Here is an 18,519-nt window from a genome sequence, read left to right on the forward strand (position 1 = left end):
GTACAGTAGAGTAGAGTAGAGCTGTAGAGTACAGTAGAGTACAGTAGAGTAGAGCTGTAGAGTACAGTAGAGTAGAGTAGACTACAGTAGAGTACAGTAGAGTAGAGCTGTAGAGTACAGTAGAGTACAGTAGAGTACAGTAGAGTACAGTAGAGTAGAGTAGAGTACAGTAGAGTAGAGTAGAGTACAGTAGAGTACAGTAGAGTAGAGTAGAGTACAGTAGAGTACAGTAGAGTACAGTAGAGTACAGTAGAGTACAGTAGAGTAGAGTAGAGTACAGTAGAGTAGAGTACAGTAGAGTACAGTAGAGTAGAGCTGTAGAGTACAGTAGAGTAGAGTAGAGTACAGTAGAGTACAGTAGAGTAGAGTAGAGTACAGTAGAGTAGAGTAGAGTACAGTAGAGTACAGTAGAGTAGAGCTGTAGAGTACAGTAGAGTAGAGTAGAGTACAGTAGAGTAGAGTAGAGTACAGTAGAGTACAGTAGAGTAGAGCTGTAGAGTACAGTAGAGTAGAGTACAGTAGAGTAGAGTACAGTAGAGTAGAGTACAGTAGAGTACAGTAGAGTAGAGCTGTAGAGTACAGTAGAGTAGAGTAGAGTACAGTAGAGTAGAGTAGAGTACAGTAGAGTACAGTAGAGTAGAGCTGTAGAGTACAGTAGAGTACAGTAGAGTACAGTAGAGTACAGTAGAGTAGAGTACAGTAGAGTACAGTAGAGTAGAGCTGTAGAGTAGAGTAGAACATCATGTTTATAAAGAGAAATATCATCATCATCATCATCATCATCATCACAATCATCAGTCTCATTGATTTATCCAGATTAATGAACATCTGTCAGTAACCATAGAAACACTCCAGACTTCACACTGTAACTGATTTCAGATAAATAGTACATATATATTAGGGATGCACCGATACCACTTTTTTGGAAAACGAGTACGAGTACGAGTACTTGCATTTCAGTACTCGCCGATACCGATACCGAGTACTTAATAAAAAAACAAAAAAAAACATGATTTAAATATTTTTATATACGGGTTTTTAGGTCCTTGATTAAATTACTTGGGTAACACTTTATTTCGATAGTCCACTTTACTAACTATAAGTAACTTTTCAATTACATGTCAACTAACTGTCATTAGAGTATTAGTAGACTAGAGTATTAGTACGATCAGCTTAATATCTGATAACACTTTATTTATTTGGTCCCCCAACAGACATTCAACTGACTATAAGTAACTTGGCGACTACAAGTAAACTTATTCTCCTAATCCAAAGCCATTCACTTTGAAATTGTTCCACACCAGTGATGCACGGGTTGATCCAAAATGAGCGCGTGCCTGCGCCGCGGTCACCCGCGGTTACCCGCAGTTACGGGTCATCCAAAAATATTTTTAATGATATTCGGGTCACGGTCGGTCAGGTCGTTTGGAAAAAAATGCCAATTAAACCTTTGTATTTATATAGTACTAGATAGAATTTTCTATGAAATAGGCCGAATTTATTTATTGGCTGAATAACTGGCACGAAGATGACACACAAGCTCAGTCTAAACAGTTCTCAGTTCTGTACTGGTGTGATCCGAGAACCGCTGTACCTCTGCGTTCGTTTACGCGGATGCGCAGTATCAGCAGTATCAACAACATGTCTCAGTTCAGTGAACTGTTAGAGTTACTGGAGTAAAATATAATTCGGGATATTGGTTTATTTCAACTCGGAGGGACTGTCAGGCATGTCTGAAAGTGAGTAACTGTAGTAACTTGTGGATCAGCACTGACGCAAGACGTGAACTGATGCGAATGATTCAGTTCGATTTAGCGTACTGGTTCGACCGGTTCATTAAAAAGAACCGATTCGTTCACGAACCGGCCATGTCTATGATCACTAGTCTGCAGAGAGATGGAGGCGGCAAGAGAAAAGGTGAAGACTGGGGAGTGGAAGCTCCGCAAATACACAAATAGAAAGAGTAAGTGTGGGAGACATTTACCGAAATAATGAAAGATGATGACCAAAGTGCTGCCTTTGTTATATGTAGGCTACGTCTTCTTGCGATGCTGTGTTGTTACACGTTTATGGCCCAATGACGCTACGATGAGCATGTACTACTTTTAAAAAATACGGCCAGGAAGAGGGTCGGGTACAATATTTTCTTACTTTTTTTGCGGTCCGAGTAGCGGGCGGGTAGTTGAAAACGTTGGTAGTGTGCGGGTTGTTTATACATTGACCCGCGCATCACTGTTCCACACGGCTGACATGTCTCCCCATCTCCCCGCTCTGAGCTGCAGCCGGAGCCTGGGGGTGGGCTCTCGGCGCCTGTGATTAACCCATTTCTCAGAACATGGTATCGGTCCCCGGTATCGGGGGACTTTTAACGAGTACGAGTACTTTAGAAAATGTGGTATCGAGGCCGATACCAGATACCGGTATCGGTATCGGTGCATCCCTAATATATATGAATTCAATATTCTCATTCAATACTGTCACATTAAGGATTACTGTGTAATTACTGTGTAAAAGTTTAAAAACATTAATGAAAACAGCTGCACTTATTTTCATTACTAAGTAGCTGGAAAATATTGAAATGCTGAGAATACAAAGACACGATCAAACTAAATGAAGCTCTGGAAGGAAAGAGCCAGTCATTCATCTCTACACACGTTCAGTTTCCTCAGATCTCGAATCCTCCACACTGAGCTCAGCGTGAGCACAACTAAAGTCTGTTCAGAAACAACATCTGAAAAGATATTACACAAAACACAAACTGCTTTCCCCTCTGTTGAACTGTCACTGTTAGCATTTAATGACACACAGATGACTAAAGTCGACAGATTTGACTGATAGATCTGCCAATATCTGTGTAAAATAAAATAATGATGCTGCCATCTTTCTGAAGTCACTTTTATCCTAATGTAATTTGGCTCCAAATCTCCAAAAACCCTCCTCTACAAAACAGCGGATGAGTAAATATTCAGTAAACATTTAAAGTGGACTATATCAATGGTTTAGCGTATTTATTCCATGATTAATAAATTCTGGCTGGATCGTGTTGAGTCAGGAAATGTGCGGATGGCGCCCTCTTATGCATTTAATTAACGTTATTCTTTTCTTTAGAAATAGAATTCTTTAATTCATAGCTAATATTATGCACATATTATATATAACCTCACAAACAACATGTAGGCTACTTCATTTTTGTAATCTGATGACATTGGCTAATCTAGATAATGTGATATCAGTTCCACAGTAATCCACTGCGAACTCTAGTGCACTTCTCTCGCACCCTACAGACTGGCGCCCTCATCAGGTCACGGAGAACATAACTCATGACTCATAATAACTCATTTCCTCCAGCACAATACATTTAGCTGTGTATTATTGCCATCCGTCACAGTCTCTGGCTGGTTTTCTGTAAAGCCGATTTGAAAGAATGAAAGCGTCGCATAAACATGAATTGAAGGTGTTGGGTTGATTGGGTTGAGAGAGAGAGAGAGAGAGAGAGAGAGAGAGAGAGAGAGAGAGAGAGAGAGAGAGAGAGAGAGAGAGAGAGAGAGAGAGAGAGAGAGAGAATGTATGAAGAATGAATGAGAATGTATGAGAATGAATCTATTCTAGAGGAATGTTAAAATTGTTTATTGAATATTGACCGCATGAAACCACTGACAATCACACTTTGGAACATCCAGGGCATTAACTCATCAAGTTTTGGATGTAAAATCAAAACCTTGGATTTTACGAAAAGTGTATTAGATATAGACATAATAATATTACAGGAAACGTGGCGCAGAACTGATGAGGTCACTCTCTGTCCCCCAGGGTATCGGGAAACAATCATATCGTCCCAAAAACATGAAAAAATTACACGTGATTCAGGGGGGATCATAATCTGGCACAAACTTGAAATTGATAAGCACATCAAACTAATCAAAAAAGAAGAATCTCATATCTGGCTCAAAATCAATAAACAACTCAGTCAAACTACAAAAGATATATTCTTATGTGTGCTTTATGTTCCTCCGTCTGAATCTCCTTACTATAATGAGAACATCTTTGAGACCCTCCACAACCAGATCAACCACTTCCAGGCCCAGGGAAGTGTGCTGATGTGTGGGGATCTCAACGCCAGAACAGGATCCCTATCCGACTACACAACAGACAACGGGAATAATTATATATTTGGACAGAGCTTTCAACAAAACAGTGTAAATCTTTCAAGGACTAACTCTGATACTCAGGTGAATAAAAACGGGAGACTCCTACTTGAGCTCTGTCGAAGCCTCGGTCTGTACCTCGTCAACGGCAGGGTGAGAGGAGACTCTCTGGGGAGATACACCTACAGCTCACCTCAGGGTTGCTCAACGGTGGACTACATGATCACAGATTTAGATATATTCTCTTTCAGAGCATTCACGGTCAAACCACTAACACCCCTATCAGATCACAGTCAAATTACTCTGTATATAAAAAGGAAAGAAAATACTAATATATGCCCACAACCCAGTTAGCTGTACAACATCCAAAAGACTTACAGATGGGTTCAAAACAGCACTGAAAAATATCTAGCCGCTTTTGACCACCCCCAAATCTGCTTACTTATGGATAACTTCACAGAATATGATTATCCTCATAATGAAGATGGTGTAAATCTGGCTGTAGAAAACATAAATTACATATTTGATTATCTAGCAATAATATCTCATCTTAAAACCCCTAGGAAAAATCATAAGCAAAAACAAAAGAATGAAAAATGGTTTGATTTGGATTGTAAAAGAATAAGGAAAAATTTAAGACAGCTTGCAAATCAAAAACACAGACAACCAGGCGACTCAGATTTACGTCTTCATTATTGTGAAGAACTTAAAAAATATAAAAATACACTCAGAAAGAAGAAAGAACAGTACATCCAAAATCAGCTCAAAACTATTGAAGAATCTGTCCACTCAAACAGTTTCTGGGACAACTGGAATCTCCTGAATAAAAAGAAACATGAACAAATTACCATTCAAGACGGAGACACAACTGGAAAAATCACTTTGAACAACTTTATAGCAAACTACAAATGAATATAAAACAAAGACAAATATTTGAAAAATTAAACCATTTTGAAAACATAATTGGCAGATACCAAAATCCACTAGATTACCCAATCACAGAAAAAGAGCTGATGGATAAAATTCAGGCTCTGCCAACAAAAAAGGCAAGAGGACCAGACGGCATACTAAACGAGATGCTTAAAAATATAAACGCCAAATTCAAATTGGCCATAATGAAGCTGTTCAACTTGGTTCTGAGTGTTGGTCATTTCCCTGACAGCTGGAATAGAGGACTTATAACACCCATATTCAAGAGTGGAGACACATCAGACCCGAACAATTACAGGGGCATCTGTGTGAGCAGTAATCTGGGGAAGATGTTCTGCAGCATCATCAACACGAGACTCGTTCACTTCCTCACAGAGCACAACGTCCTGAGCAAAAGCCAGATCGGATTCTTACCAAAGTTTAGAACATCAGACCATATCTTCACCCTCCATACCCTGATTGATAAATACATCAACCAAAACAAAACACAAATATTCGCTTGCTTTGTAGATTTCCAGAAGGCCTTTGATTCGATTTGGCATGAAGTCCTTCTTTCTAAACTTCTAGAATCAGGTGTCGGGGGCAAGACATACAACATTATAAAAACAATGTACTCAAACAATCAGTGTGCTATTAAAATTGGCAATAAACACACTGAGTTCTTCACTCAAGGGCGGGGTGTGAGACAGGGCTGCCCACTATCACCGACTCTCTTCAATATCTACATTAATGAACTGGCGAAACTCCTGGAAGAGTCCGCAGCCCCTGGCCTCACACTGCACGACTCCACTGTAAAGCTCTGCTGTATGCAGATGATCTGGTGCTGCTGTCTTCAACACAAGAGGGTCTACAGCAGAACCTGGACACCCTGCGTCAGTTCTGTCAGACCAGGGCCCTGACCATTAACCCAACGAAAACTAAAACACTAACATTCAGAAAAGACCCAGATGTCAGGGAAAGAGACACAATTTCACCCTTGGTACGACCAAAATTGATCATGTCGCGAGTTACACATACCTCGGGCTGAACATAAGTGCAACTGGAAACCTAAACTTGGCCGTGAATGAACTGAAAGAGAAAGCAAGAAGGGCCTTCTATGCCATCAAAAAATCTATCCAAATTGAAATACCAATCCGAATCTGGCTCAAAATATTCCAATCAGTCATAGAACCGATCGCATTATATGGCAGTGAAGTTTGGGGTCCTCTCCTAAATCATGAATTTGACAAATGGGACAAAAACCCGATTGAAACCCTGCATGCCGAGTTCTGTAAGAGTATCCTGGGAGTGCCGAGGAACACACCGAACAACGCATGAGTTAGGCCAATACCCTCTGCTAATACACGTACAAAAACCAATCATCACATTTTGGAAACATCTAAAGATGAGTGACCCCAACTCTTATCATTTTAAAGCCCTAAAACCCATGAGATGAACCCTGAGAAGAGCCGGCTCCTTCAGCTGGTCCTGCGGCTCCACACACACACACTGACACCACTAACCTTACTCCGCCTCAGCCGACACACACACCCTCACAATCCGGCCCAAACACATCAAACAAGCACATCGAGAGAATTACCTGACCTACTGGACTAAAACTACACAGAAACAAAGTAAACTTGAATGTTATTTGGCCCTAAATAGAGACTACACCACCGCAGAATACCAGAGTACAGGGAAAGACTGCAAACGGAGAAGAAGGATGACGAGGTACAGACTGAGCAATCACACACTGACTGGGCCGACACACACAGAACTGGCGGCCCAGAGAGAGACGCGTCTGCCCGTACTGTGAGCAGGGAGAAGCGGAGACCGAGCAACACTTCCTCACCAGCTGCCCCAACTATGAGGACATTAGAAGGACTTTTTACACAAAATTTGAAATACTTTACCCTAAATTCATGCAATTAAATAACAAAACACAATTCCAACATCTATTAGGTGAAAAAAAAGATTGTATCACACTAGCAGCCAGATACATTGATGCATGTCACAAAAAGAGAGAGTCGACGACCAATCAGTGATGCGCCAACACACACACCCCTGTACACCACACACTCATACGCATTGTTTTTCTAAATTCTTAAAACAGAATTTTTAAATGTTCATAAACTGTTCCATTTAATTTATTTTACACTGTTAATTTGTACAATCAATTTAAAATGCTATATTATTTTACTATGTTGATGTCTTTAATTATTCTATGTATTCCAAGCTTTGGCAATATTGTATGATGTACAGTCATGCCAATAAAGCAATTTTGAATTGAATTGAGAGAGAGAGAGAGAGAGAGAGAGAGAGAGAGAGAGAGAGAGAGAGAGAGAGAGAGAGAGAGAGAGAAAGAGAGAGAGAGAGAGAGAGAGAGAAAGAGAAAGAGAGAAAGAGAGAGAGACTGCAGTGAAGTGACACGAGGGAGAATTACACACACACACACACACACACGGGAGATGAGGAGGGGTTCTCACCTTCATCATCCTCTTCATCACTGCCTGGAATAACTCTGGAATAACTCTGTTCGACCTTCATGGGTTGATTTTCAAGTAATATTTTCTTGTCTGCAGGTTTACTCCTGTAAACATGATCCTCCAATAAACATTAAAAACACTGTACCTTTATTGGATCTCTTATCTTTGAGTATCTTGGAGTATTGTTCTTGATTTTTTTTGTTCAAATTATTATTTTCAGATTTCAAAATTTGGATTCTAACATAAAAAAGTAACATGCGAAAAAGTAATAGGACTTAGGCCTAATAGGTTGATTTTATTGTATTTAATAAATATTTTTAAAAAGACAATTACAAGAACAAGCGCATCATACAACATTCATGAGCGCGCGCCTGTGTGTGTGTGTGTGTGTGTGTGTGTGTGTGTGTGTGTGTGTGTGTGTGTGTGTGTGTGTGTGTGCGTTATATTCCAGGTTCTCCAGTGTGGATCTGTCTGCAGTCCCAGCGGATCGGGAGAGTCTGATGATGACACTAATGAGATGTTACTCACTTGCTGAACGTTTGAGAACAGCGCCTCAGAAACACAGTACACGAGTTTATCTGCTGTGAAGAGAAGTGAGTGTGACCGCACACACACACACACACACACACACACACACACACACACACACACACACACACACACACACACACACACACACACACACACACACACACACACACTTAGAAGAAGCAGACATATATGATGAAAGCAAAGCTTATGGTTCAGCTTTGGCGTCTGTCGCTTTAAATGCTGGAGCTCTGTAGAGCAGGATGGAATCTGATTGGCTGTCCTGTCAGTGTTTCATCGTTCGTCATACATTCTGGAAAAAAATTCAGTGACAGGATTGACTCTGTGCACGAGAAAAATGCTAACTCCGGATGTTGGGTACTTCGGTTCCGGTTGCCGTTGTTTACATCCTACATCAGTGGACCGGCTATCTAAAGCTTAGCTATCTAAATATATTTGTCTAAAACTATGTTCGTTTGTTCATTGTCAAGTCAACCAACACAGTTTTCACTCATATTTGGGTGGAGCCAGGCGCTGCTGCATTGTGAAAAGTAAACGATATTTCACATTTTGTCACCGAACCCAAGCAGTTATTATATTATACCCTTTAACCAGGAGAAGCCCCTGGGTTTAGAACCTATTTTGAAAGGGAGACCTGTTTAGAAATATGTGTGAACAGCCTAATATGTGTTAAACAGCCTAACTTGATAACGAACGAACCAACGTCGGATACCTTTACTCCCTGTATGACATATATAGTGGTTGTCAACACTGATCTATATGACGATAGTGGTTGTCAACAACATAGCCTCTGAATATCATAAACAAAACAATGGCCAACACAAACTGTTCTAGAAAATGCACTTTCTAACCCTGATTTCGCATTTTATAATGTAATGTATAGAGAGATATACAGTTACCAAATCGCATAGCTTGAGCACGTAGCATGGCAACATTAATGTCCGTGATTCCACGTGTACCGCGTATGTACACGCCGTCAAATGTCCGAGCGAAACAAAACAAAATGTAGATCTACATCATGGGGAGCGATATTTATTTTTTCCTAGGATGGTAGGAGTACGGGTAGGTTGGGGTTGAGGTAGGTCATATGCTATATATATATGTATATATATATATGTATATATATATATATACACACTGTGTATAATATATATATATATATATATATATATATATATATATATACAATAATAACGTTAAGTCAACGGTATTCATAAACACGCTAAAAAGAGATTATGCGTGTTGATAGCATGCCAAAAATACGTGATATGTGTCATACATAGGCTACGCAATTTCATGAGATCAGTCTGAGCATGGATGTTGTTGTGACTTAACGTTCCCTTCAAAATGATGCAAATACTGAGAAATGTAATATTTAAACCCCTTCTCTCTTGCTCTGGGGAGCTGGAGGAAAATCATTAGCCAGTCGATGAACATAATCGACTGTAATATTCAGCAAATGTTCAAGACATCTGGAGAAACATACATCCTCTACGTCGTCTATCATCAGGCTACCGGAAACTAGACACCCCATATCGGTTTCGCAGCCGGAACTAGCATGCTAACGTGCACATAGTCCATTCGTCATCGTTATAGTTGTTCTGTAGACGATTTACACTTCTACATCTTTATAATAATTGTTAAAGTTATCATCATTGGTGTGAACGGGTCTAGTGTTCAAATGCGTATTCTGCACAACCACGCTTTCAGAGATTTAAAGAAGCATTAATATTCAACATTATTTACTGTAGAGATAGGGATATGTTTGGTCTAAATAGTTGTGAGTTATTGAATAATAAGTTGTGTTCGTGTTCTCTAGACTAGTAAAGTTTAACTAGCCTATACTAGTCACTTAAGAAATTTTGAACAAGTACATTTATATTTAGGTACTAATATGTAAGTACTATTGAATAGATACTAGTCACTATTGTAATACGTACTAGTAACTTTTGTAATACTATTATACAAGCAACAAAAATAATAAGTAAAACATATCTAAAAAGGCTTGTAATAAAGTGTGGTTCTAAATGACCAATTAAAGTGTTTTATACCACATGATTGTCATTTGCTGACCACAGGTGAAGCGTTATACATCATCTTTATTGTATGATGAGCTCAGACATGGACACAGATCGAACCCTCCGGCGCGGAGAAGCGCTCGACTGCATGATGTGGACACGCGTACAGTGCAGATATTACTACAGTGGGTTTGCCAAGCAAAAAATACAACAAAAACATTCTATGAACACTTTGTGTTTTGTTTCATGCTAAGTGAAATGATGAACTGCTTTCTTCGTAATGATTCTGTAATTTGCCATTCTTTAAAACATTATTTCAGCCCAAAAAACCTAATCCATAATAAGAAATCATTTCTAAATCATTCTGTCATTTTGGGAAAACAATCTCATCGATCCTTCATTATCTGATTACAGCAAAACTCTGTTGTTGTGGATATGGACTGATGATTTTTCACCCAACAATCAAATTCTTCAACCATTGGGACTTACATGATGTGACTAAAGCATTATTTTTCCTGTATATAGATGGTGATGATGATCCATATGTTGATCTTTTTCTGCTGGATGAAACTTCACAAGTCTCATACAACAGGAAACACAGTGTTAAAGGATACTAATGTGAATATCTCAGTCTTTACTGTCACTTTATAAAGTTTTAGATTGGTAAGAATTTTCAATGAAGCCTTTTCTGCTCACCAAGGCTGCATTTATTTTATCCAAAATACAGCAAAAACAGACAAAAAGGTCGCAATTACCTTTTTTATTTTTTATTCAGTGTTGGAAACAAGCTTCCATAGAAAGCAGATTAGGGTGAACTCACAGGAGGTGACCTGGACCGTGCCGAAAGCGCGTGACCCCCAGAGTCTGGTTCGGTTAGTGTGATCGTTAGCCGCGATACGCGTGTAGTGTGATCGCTGACCACAGCTAACACTGGTGTGAGCGCTACTGTCATCATTACGACAGCAAGCATCTTCTATTACAACCTACCTGGACAGTACACTTTTCAATTACTTTGATTAAATCGAGTATATTTAGGTTTACAACAGGTCTGGTTCCTTCCTAATTGATACACAGGAATTGTAGATAGTACAAGTAAAGATGCAAATTCCTCCATCAAAGTCATTTTCTGATACGTGCCGCATAATCAACATTGCTGCGTGGCGTAAATTAGCGTGGCGTTTACTTTAAAACAAAAAGCTGCACGGTAAACGGCGTAAGCGTGTTCCAGCCCCAAAAGTTGTATAGGGGGACGATTGTGCCAGGGCTCGGGACAAGACAACCATGCCAAGTGTGAGTCACACCTTTAACAGCTAACACCCTTAGCTTGCAATAATATTTCAAAATACAACTCTTTTACTGAACAAATGCAGTCTTGGTGAGCAGAAGAGTCTTCTTTTAAAAACATCATATCGATGCAAAACTTTGGAACGGTATCCTGAAGGCATTGTAGTAAAAAATGACACATGTTAGATTAGACATGGTGCAGACTGTCACAGATTGACATTCAATTCGTGTGCCTATTTCTTTCGTTTAAACTTTTACTTGGTTTGCAACCCAAATTTGTGCAAAATACAACACAAATATCAAACAGACGCAAGAGATTTAGGACAACAGCTGGCCAGCAGCTAATCAGTCAGAGAACCTTTGATACCCGAGCTGCCTCATCAGGAACCCACAGGTGTGCTCTATGAGTCTGATGTCTCTCCTTGGCAGGTTTCGCCTCCATATGTTGATGTTGGCTGGTGATATGTCCCCTTCATACATCAAGTTATACAAGTTTGTGGAGGTGGTGAACATGAGCTGATTCAGGGCCGAGGGAGATACGGGGACTCCGAGGAAGGAGTGCATCTTCTCGGCTGTGTCCTGAGGATAATCTACAACATCCTCAAACCTGACCTGAAGAAAGGACTCCTCGGATAAGGTGGACGTGACTCTGAGGACGGCAGCCGTGTGGGCGAGCCACAGGTGGGCCAGCAACAGCACAGGATCGGTCTCTGAACGAGATATGAGGAGCCACAGCGCTCTGAACTCGGCTGCGAATGCGGTCGGACACCCGTCACTGACCGGATCTTCTTTGAAAAGGAGGGCTAGATGCTGAGGAATGTTCTTGAGCGAGTAAAGGCTAGGTTTGCTATTATACAGCATCAGATAAACCCACGCACGAGGGTCCCTGATGACGTAGATGGCCCTCAGAGATGGGCCGAGGACTTCTTGGAGAAAGGGCAGCTTTAGAGCCCAGCTGCCGCTGCACAGGTTGAGGACGACACGGGCATTAGGGTAGTCCACCGTGTGTCTCCTCAACTCCCTCACATACTCCACATCCCTGTCCACTCGCACCCGACCTTTCTTTTCAGCCCTGGACTCTCGTCTCCTCAGTCTCTTCCTCTTGTCCTGGGAAAGACTGACTCTTTGGGCCGGCTTCATGCGGCTGGTGTCATGGAGTGGGATATTTTGCAGGAATAAGTGGGTGTTGTGGACCAGTGAATGTAGCCAGCCCTGGATCATTTTAAAGCGCCCATACTGTGCTTCTGAGCGTGTCCATTCACAAGCATCTACTAAAGAGTCAAACTCAAATTCTGTTTCAGGTATATCCAAGTGTTCTGTGGGGATGCGAAGGTAAACAAAGTCTGTGTTGTTGTAGAAAAGGTGCTTAAGGATGTCGGACCCGGAGCCAGGCAGCGAGGTTATCACCACAGTGGGGAGAGGGAGTTGATGCTGGTCATAAAGGGTCATTTGTTTGCTGAGCTCCGGGTCTGTGGCGGAACCGTGCCACTTTACTCCACATAGGAGCTGATCGCAGCTGTTGGAGACAAACAGGAGCTCGCTTATCCACAGCATTAAGACAGAAAGCAAAGCGTAACGCATCAGTCTGCTAAAGCAAGCGTACAACTTGCGCTGTAGGGTCAGGAAAACAATCGCCACACACAGTATTACCCCAGCTGCAACATTCACCGTAACTCCAAAGTCGAACAAATGATTGTGTAACTTGGTCTGTTTGGGGACAAGCTGTGTCCCCAAGCCAAACCGGACTATCTGATGTCTGTCTTCCACTTTAGCGTAACCCCCAAACCCAAGATAGCTTAAACGTGCCCCAATGTCTTTGTGATTGGTTACTATCGAAACTATTTTCTCAGTACTGTTGATGGTGAGAGAAAGTTTGAGCCCATTCTTACTGCTTTCAATGAACCTACAGTCGGAAACTTTCACGTAAGGCCCGTGCATCACGTACGCCATTCTACTGACCGAATCGGTGAAAGGAAAGGAGACATTGATAAACTGTGTCCACCTCTTTTTAAACTCTGCCTCCTGCTCAGCCTCCTGTATTTGAGTATCAAGACTGTGTCCCTGACTGTCAAACCAGAACATCTTGTAATGAGCATCCCAGACGTCCATCAGCACCCCATTGTACCTGTCTGAGAAACTATGGGGCACATACTTAAAGTCGATATCCAGGTTGTGAAAGAACGCACTGGCCATGTTCACTGGCGAGTCGTGTCTTTTCTCAACATGGTCGACCACCAGGAGAGTCTGTGAGTTGAGGAGCACCAGGGCTCGGTACACACTCTTCAGTCTCATGGCTGAGGAATACGCAGCGGCCGCTTCGCCGCTCACGAACATGGTGTCTCCGTGGGCAGAAGCGGCGACCAGCTCTCCTGCCGAGTCTCCGACCCCGTCGTCGGTCCAGCGCAGCCACTTCGCACATTCGCCAAGCTGACCTTCCCAGGGGATGTTACACTGGCTTGTCGGGGAAGGGCTGAACACTAATACGTTGTTTAGGAAGCTGTATTTGGGGCCGTATAAAGCCTCGGAAACAAATACTTGTCCATTAGGGGCGAAAGTAAATGAGTTTTGGTCTGGGTGCTCGTGACCAGGGTTGAAGCTGTTCCACCCGTTCACCCACGAGTAAGGCTTAGCATGGACAATGTCAAACACTGCCCGGCCACCAAGCTTTCCAGATTTAAATGAGACAAAGGTGTTGCCCTGAGCCACAGATAAACCCGCGCCATAAGTCACCACGCCCCAGTTGGAGAATATGTGCATCCTGGCCTTACTGTGACCGTAAGGGGGTTGTGGCGTGAGGTCGGCATTATACCAGATAAACTCTGTGTGAAGCGTCGTCCAGCGCTGGGCCAAGGACTGACCCATGGGACCATCTCTAGGCCTGTGCTTCCTAATCTGCTGTGCCAGCCAATTCCCCGACCCATTTTTGATCACAAAAGTATCTAAAAAGACTAACTGGCTCTCTGGTCCGTAGAACCAGTTATAGTTGGAGTCCCCTATACCAACCGTTCTCTGGAACCCGGGAAGCAACGTGGCGTAATAAAACCAGAAGTGAGTGCGCAGCCAGTTGTTCTGTGTGTGGTCTATGTTGAAGTGGCGCTGCGCTAGGAAAACATACTGCGTCACGGACTTAGCCGTGTAGCTCCCATACGCAACTCCCTCGTCCAGAGAGCCGTCTACAACATGATTTAACAGAAACATTGTCTTCTCCATGTAATTTACAGAAACATGTTTCCAAACCATGGACTCAGTGACGTCATGTGCGCCCACGACTATCGCTCCGGTCAGAATAGCCAGAATATTAGTGGTTTGGTGGTTCTGAAGGAACTGTTTGCCCCAGCCCCGGTACTTCGATGCCTCGTACAGCTCTCTGGTTTCAGCACAAATCTTCTTCAAGTACAGGTCTCGGCGCTGCTGGTCCAGGAACGAGTAGATGAAGTCAAACGCAGTAGCAAATCCAGTGAGCGAATGAGCCATTGGACCTTCATCGTTGGGTGCACTGGTTACTCTCCAGTCCGGATATTGCGACATTCGGTCCATGAACTTCCTCAGGAAGAGCAGAGCAGAAGAGTCCTCGGGATACAGTAAACAGTACAGGGCCAGCGCTGGGAGGTTGTTCCCATAAATCTCATTCCATTTGCTGGTGAACTCCTCATGCTTTGTGGGTGGCATGTAGAGCGGCCCGGTCGAGAGCATCGTCATCACAGCGGTCCGGATGACTTTAAAAATCTGGCTATGAGTTGTAGTTGACCTTTGTCTCATCAGTGGTACATCGTCTTGGTTAAAGTACAAGTTAGGATGGAGTTTCCGTAGCTCCGCTGAGCCTTTCTCGTCGAGCTGGAACTCTCCAAACTCACTAAAAATATCTTTTGCTGAGGCATTAAAGACTCCGGAGAATGCAGGTCCCACTGCTAGAAATAGGGACGCTACAAATGTAGGCCACGCTAGGGACCCCAGAACCACCCTCCACAGCATGTTTCTGTTCATCCGTGTTTGTCTGGCTATAGCGCTTCGCTTTGGATCTGGGGTGCCTCTCCCCACTTTACCAGCAGTTTCTTCATGGCATACATTCAGTTGTTATTGACTGCGTTTTCTTTGGCCTCCACAGCCTGATACGCTGTTGAACAACAGAAACAAAATATGAGTGAAATTCTTTCAATTCATCAATATTAAAAATCATTGTAATTAGGGATGGGCAACGATTAATCGCGATTAATCGCATCCAAAATAAAAGTTTGTGTTTACGTAATATATGTGTGTGTGGTACATATAAATACACACACATGCATGTATATATTTAAGAAATATTTGCATGTATATACTTTATATATATTTATACATAATTAATATTATGTATAAATATAAATATTTGATATATTAAGAACACATTTTTCTTAAATATATACATGCATGTGTTATTATTTATATATACAAAACAATTATACACACCACACACATATATCATGTAAACACAAACTTTTATTTTGGATGCGATTAATTGCGATTAATCGTTGCCCATCCCTAATTGTAATGTTAAAGGGGTTATGCCAGGGGAGGGTGATATGACCAAAATCCTATATTGTCTATTTTATCTTACTTTACTTTTTTATTTGCTTGAATAATATACCAAAATGTTGCATACCAGTTTCATTTCACAAGTGTCTACACCAAGTTTCTACAAATCACAGCAAAAACTACACTAACTAATGTGGGTAAAAAGTAGACAGTACTAAAAAAAAAAAATAGACAACTGAAGCAAATAACAAACAATGTGATGAATAAATTAAATAGAACCAAATAAATAAATACAAAATAAATGAACAGTGCTTTAAGTTTTTCAGGTCACTCAAACAGTTTCATCCAAGAAAGAAATTCAACAGAAATTGATAAAAGCTGCATTATTTTCTCTGTACGAATACAGTGCATTACTTCTCTGGAAACCCATGTCTCTCCACATCAGAACGATCAATATTAAGAAAGAGCTGAAGGTTATTATAACGAAGCACCTGATCACAGTGCAGGATTGTGTTTTTCAGCTGTTTATGAACCAATAAGAAGGCTTTGCAAATACCCTGTCATTGGATGGAAACTGATCCTGGACTGACAGCAAACCGCTGCTTTCGCTCTAATGTTTCATTCTGATCTGCTGATGTAATATTTATGGCTTTAGAGTCAGAATGTGCTGACTTTCAGTGTTATTGGTGTTTGTTTCGGTGTGTAATGCTTCAGCAGACTGTAGTATTTGTACTTTAGAGATGATCAAGGTCAGTTTATTTATGGCTGTATTTGAGCAATTATTCACCATCGTTGGGTTACAAATGAACAAAGACATTTGTGCTCCCGTTACAGCTCCCTCGTTCTTACCTAATTCACAATTTTGAGTTCCTAAAGAGTCACAGAGGTGATGTTTAAACACGAGAGGTTTGCTGATTGCCAGCCTGATGATTGCTACATACAATTATAAAGAGAACATCATTATAATTGCGTGTTTGGGACATGGCTTTTAATAAGAAGACTTTTGTTTTTGTAATCAGGCTCTCAAAAATTATATACTACAAATTTCGATTTAGTTTTATTGGCCAATATATTGGTTTTCAAATATAAAGAATCATTGGTTATCATCGCTGCATTATATATATATATATATATATATATATATATATATATATATATATATATATGTGTGTGTGTGTGTGTGTGTGTGTGTGTTTAAACATCTAAACCAATAGACCTCGATCACAATCAGCACTTCTGAGAATATAGAAACTAAAATGGCAGTGCATCATGGGTATCTGAAGTGCACTGTGAACACACTATTTATACTACAGACAAGAAATGTCCAGGGTTTTTGTTTTTTATACTATTATACTCTTACTTTCTTGATTTCATCATTCCTACATGAAGCACTCTATGATGAAGGGTTTGAAAACACATCCACGTCACGATCCTTCATTTCTCATGCAAAGACAGCAGCCAATCAGAACACTGGCTGTTCACACTGAAGTGCCACTCGAAACAGACAGAAAATGGTCATTACTAAATAAATGTTAAAAATCCCTGTCATGACCCCTTTAACACCAGTCTGTGAACTTACATGTGGTAAAGAGGTCCGGAAATGTCCAATCTGAGATCAGCAGAGGACGAGATGAAGAGGAATGGAGTGCAATAATGAGGTGCGACTCGGTAATCCATTCATTTGTCAGAAAAATCCGACCTAGTTGTCAGTAATCCATTAAACTGTGCTGTCAGGTGATATGCGCGCGTGTGCGCGTGTGCACGAGCATCTGCCCATCATCATCATCATCGATCCTCCATCAATCACTGACCTCTGATCAGAACACACACACACACGACAGCCCCATGATGCATCACTCAGGCTCGGGTCTGTGTTCCTCAGGAGTGAAAACATGTCGGTGCCTGTTATCCGCCCGCGGGCGCGCGCATTCGCCGTGCACTGCAGACAGATGTAGAGAAACAGCGCAAGTTAATGGAAAGTTCGAGTAGAAATGGAGAAAAGGCACAATCCACGGCATCTTCAATCACGACTACTCCAGTGTCCGCCTAATAAACCTCGGAGATGAGAGTTCTGGTGTGTGTGTGTGTGTGTTACCGCGGGATCTCATCGAGCCTGATGTTCTTCTGCCATTAGTGTCTGCGGCTCCGTCTGACGTTACCATGGCGACCGCTGACAGTAGAGGGCGCTCACACACACACGCTCTCTCTCTCTCTCTCTCACAAACACACACACACACACACACTCTCTCTCACACACACAGAAATTCATGTTTCGTCTGGTTGTGTGTGTAACAGCATGTTTGTATAGTAAGCCAACATCATGTCAGATATACTGCACACACACACAAACACCATCTGACTGACATCATGTGTCGTTCTGTTGATGAGTCGGCTGTGTGTATTAGCGGCCAGACATATTGAACATCAACACAATAGACGTCATGATGTGTGATTATTACTGTAAACCATGATCATCGTGGCTCTTCTGATGTGATCTCTGACCCAGTCCTTCAGATCCAGGTTTGACCCGTTTCTCCGGCTCCGGAATCCTCACGACTCTCGCACTCGTGTTGTTTGAAGACGTAAGAGTGTGTGTCACTCACCGATCAAAAAAAG

General features: G+C 41.6%; 1 protein-coding gene across 1 annotated transcript; it reads right to left on the reverse strand.

Annotated features, from left to right (window-relative positions):
- Nucleotides 1-11,595: 11,595 nt before the first annotated feature.
- On the reverse strand, nucleotides 11,596-18,026 carry dselb (dermatan sulfate epimerase like b). Its single transcript, XM_039666390.2, has 2 exons — nucleotides 17,483-18,026; nucleotides 11,596-15,505 (listed from the first exon to the last, which is right to left on the reverse strand). The coding sequence occupies exon 2, from the start codon at nucleotides 15,373-15,375 to the stop codon at nucleotides 11,737-11,739; it is 3,639 nt and encodes a 1,212-aa protein (XP_039522324.2). The 5' UTR covers nucleotides 15,376-15,505; nucleotides 17,483-18,026; the 3' UTR covers nucleotides 11,596-11,736.
- Between the last annotated feature and the right edge of the window lie 493 nt (nucleotides 18,027-18,519).

Source organism: Pimephales promelas, chromosome 22 (genome assembly GCF_988280905.1).
Source record: "Pimephales promelas chromosome 22, fPimPro1.hap1.1, whole genome shotgun sequence".
NCBI classification, from domain to species: domain Eukaryota; kingdom Metazoa; phylum Chordata; class Actinopteri; order Cypriniformes; family Leuciscidae; genus Pimephales; species Pimephales promelas.

Coding starts and splice junctions, on each gene's coding strand:
- dselb (XM_039666390.2), bottom strand. CDS start 15,375: ATGAACAGAAACATGCTGTGGAGGGTGGTTCTGGGGTCCCTAGCGTGG.